This window comes from Echinococcus granulosus (genome assembly GCF_000524195.1).
Source record: "Echinococcus granulosus chromosome Unknown EG_S00130, whole genome shotgun sequence".
Classification (NCBI taxonomy): Eukaryota; Metazoa; Platyhelminthes; class Cestoda; order Cyclophyllidea; family Taeniidae; genus Echinococcus; species Echinococcus granulosus.
The window spans coordinates 202,617-205,812 of record NW_020170510.1 but is presented as its reverse complement, the minus strand read 5'-3'; the positions used below and the strand labels follow the sequence as shown (position 1 = coordinate 205,812).

The window sequence follows — 3,196 nt, the reverse complement described above, 5'->3', positions numbered from 1 at the left end:
TTAGCTGACAAATATGGCATTATTTATCTTATTTTTGTAAGAATGAAAGCAATGCGCAATCAAGATGCGATGTAAATTCAGGCAAATTTTTATGGCGCTCATTAGGAAAGGCAATCGTGTTTCGTGATGGAGGATTCCAGATTAGCCCGCTTTATATTTGCAGTACACGCTTTCCAAAGTGGAGTCTTGGCATCTACTCCGCCTTATCGCCATTCAGACATCTGGCTGGATTTTATCCAGCTACTGGGAATGTGGCGAGGTTATTATTTTCCCGCATAATTCAGCTATCTGCATTAGAAGTAGCATTTGTAAGTCATCCAAATTCTGTTTTGCTTCAAATGTTAGTTGCTCTCTTGCAAAATACAAGGCTTTGATAGTTCCTCTGTTTCGAGGCCTCACCGATTTATCCATCAATGATAATTGCCTTTTAAAGTGGAATGTTAGTTTTGTCAACCATTCCTAAAATTGGGCATTTTGGTTCATCTGGACCGGAGTTAATGTCGTAACTGCACTGTCTGTGTGCCTCTTGATGACTGTATAGAAGAATTAATGATCTATTGGGGTTTTAACCCTTTACGGTCAGTTATTCTGTTTCAAAAATACAAACTTGCTGCAAATTCCATCTTTATAAAACACACTTTCCACTTTATTTTCTAACTGTCTATCCTGGCTTGTATTGGCTTATATGCCTGTCTTGCCTCCTGAAGAAGTGTGGGAGAAGTACAGATATTGAGGTGGATTTTCTGTGAATTTCAGCCTGGAAAGAGACACAGAGAAGCAAGTGTGTGATTTTCTTCCCACGACTGACCTCTCTTAGACTTTTGTGGAAGTCCTTCTTGCACACCACCGAGTTGTATCATAGCGAGTGGAAAGAGCCCAATTGTAATTCCTCTCCTCCATCTCTTACAGACGAAACATTGTATGCCTAAAAGCTGAATGGATAGCTTGGCAATAACAGGTGATATACTTATTCACTTGACTTTGGTATACAATCGTCTCTATTCATTTTAAGTCATTCAGTCAGAAGTAACGCGTGATACTTCAACACTACCAAGAATATACGTTCACCTTCAACATAATCCATCTGTCTTCCAACTATAAGCCAACACAACATTCAGCGTTTCTGCAGCTTTAGAGCTGAGTCCAAAAGATTCCTGTAAAATAGACAGTCTAAGAGACGGTGTGAACATTTTTGGTCACCTGACGCACTGTGATTCTACACCATTAGCCTAGAAGAGATTTTTTCAATGACCTTTTTCTGTTTCCGGCTTTTCAGCGCAAAGACGAAGGCATGCGCAGTTCCTCTAGTCGAGCTAAGGACACGAAAATGCGGAGAATCGTGTAAAACAATTGCGACATCTCGGGAACAGTCTCAAACATGGCTTCGGCATAATTCGAGCTTTGCTTCTGCGCTACACACGTACGTTCTGCCTCCTCCCTTCCTTTCTGTCTTTTCATGTCCTTTCATGTCTTTCATGCATCTATATTTTATTTAACTTTGAAGACTTGAGGTGCTTTTTGATGAGTTGAACAACTGCTAGTGTAGCAATATTAAGGTGTCTCAGTTCTCCTTTTTGACCTATGACTCCTCATCAATGGTTACAACTGCATCCGTCTGGCATCTCTGCTTTGTCAAATTGGGACATAGGAAGAATGCCTAACCGCATTGGGCTTTCCTGCAGCCTCTACAATCATTGCTGACATTCTTCATTCTTCGTGGTTGCTGCTATGATCAGATGCGTATAGCAAGCTTTCTCCATCCTTCACAATGGCGGGGCCGTTTCTAAACCCATTAAAGACTCTTTGAGAGCGAGAGGATTTTTTGCTCCTGACGAATACACACACACTCGCATCACCGGCCCATAGCACTCATAACACTAAAGCACTATGCTTCTTCCTACCTAGTGATATTCATATGTAAACTTTCCAGCCGTTTTCACCTCAAAATAACAGTTCCCTTTCAGTTACCGTCTTTTAGACAGGATTAATAACCCAGTCAATACATCTGTGACAAAAAATGCAGATGGCATGCCAATTCCGAACTATAGTTCACTTTAAAACTTTCTCGGCTTCAATATAATTAATAAAAAGTAACTATTTTATTACGAATGTGGAAGAAATCGCCCAACATAATTTCCCGCGATCTACTTTATTGGTCATCAGTAGTATGTTTGCTATGAGTGATATCAACCACTGTGCACTTTAGGGCGCAAGGAAAATACATGCAACCGCGGGGTGGTATGAACAGTCACGGTGGCCACGGTCGCCAGTACGGTCAACAGCAGTGCTTCCCGCAACAACAATTTCAACCCAATAACTGGATGGCCACAACTCAGTTCGTAAACCGCGCCAAGCAGGCAGCTCTTCAACAAAGTGGTAACCACCAACTTGCAGCCCTCTTTGCCGACTCTAGCGGGAGGGCTGGAGGCAACGGAGGCGGAGGCGGTCCGATTTCCTCCGACGGTTTTATGCGACCTCCGATGCCTGGAGTGAGAATGGGCATGGGTCCGCCGCCTCAGCAACAGGGAGGCAGCGGAAAAGTCAACTGTCATTGCCCCACTTGCATTGGAGGAAACCCGTTCCAAGGTCCCCGACCCTTGGTCGGCCCGCAAAATGAGCCACAACAACCACGAGGAGGCGTAATGACTTTCACTTCACAGCTGACGGGTCTGCCCATTCCTGAGCATCCCTCAGGACTGTTTCCTGCAGTAGATTTTGTCATGGTGCCTGCGACAGGAAATGGATTTGACGGCGGCTGGGATTGCAGTTGTGGACAAAGTGCGGTGCCAACATTTATTAGTGAACATCAACAGCAGATACCGCCACCGCCGCCACCACCACCGATGCAGCATCAACCGCAGCAGCAACAGTTTGGGTGGAATGGACCCATGGATAATGGCAGCGGAAGGTGCTACTGTGGCGGCACTGGCATGCAAATGAATAGCCTCTTTTAAATAATATATTTCCTAAGTGATTACCTTAAACGATACAACTTGATTGTAATTTCAAAAGAAATATATCTGGCGTCAGGTTTGAGTATTGGTCTTTTGTTATCATTGAATCATGACGTCTGATTACACGTAATGCCTTGATAGTTTGCCTCTGTGTTTGACTGCGCACAGGGATATAAATCTCCGCAGTTTGCACTTCCGTCTAGCAGCATGGCCTTAAGGCCTTGCAGTTGCCTTTCAGCCCT

General features: G+C 43.9%; 1 protein-coding gene across 1 annotated transcript; it reads left to right on the top strand. All coding sequences in view use genetic code 11, as the record gives it.

Moving 5' to 3' along the window:
- Nucleotides 1-2,222: 2,222 nt before the first annotated feature.
- On the top strand, nt 2,223-2,954 carry EGR_09078 (hypothetical protein; the record flags this gene model as incomplete). Its single annotated transcript, XM_024498327.1, has 1 exon — nt 2,223-2,954. One exon carries the CDS (start codon nt 2,223-2,225, stop codon nt 2,952-2,954), a length of 732 nt encoding a protein of 243 aa, XP_024347284.1.
- Nucleotides 2,955-3,196: the final 242 nt, after the last annotated feature.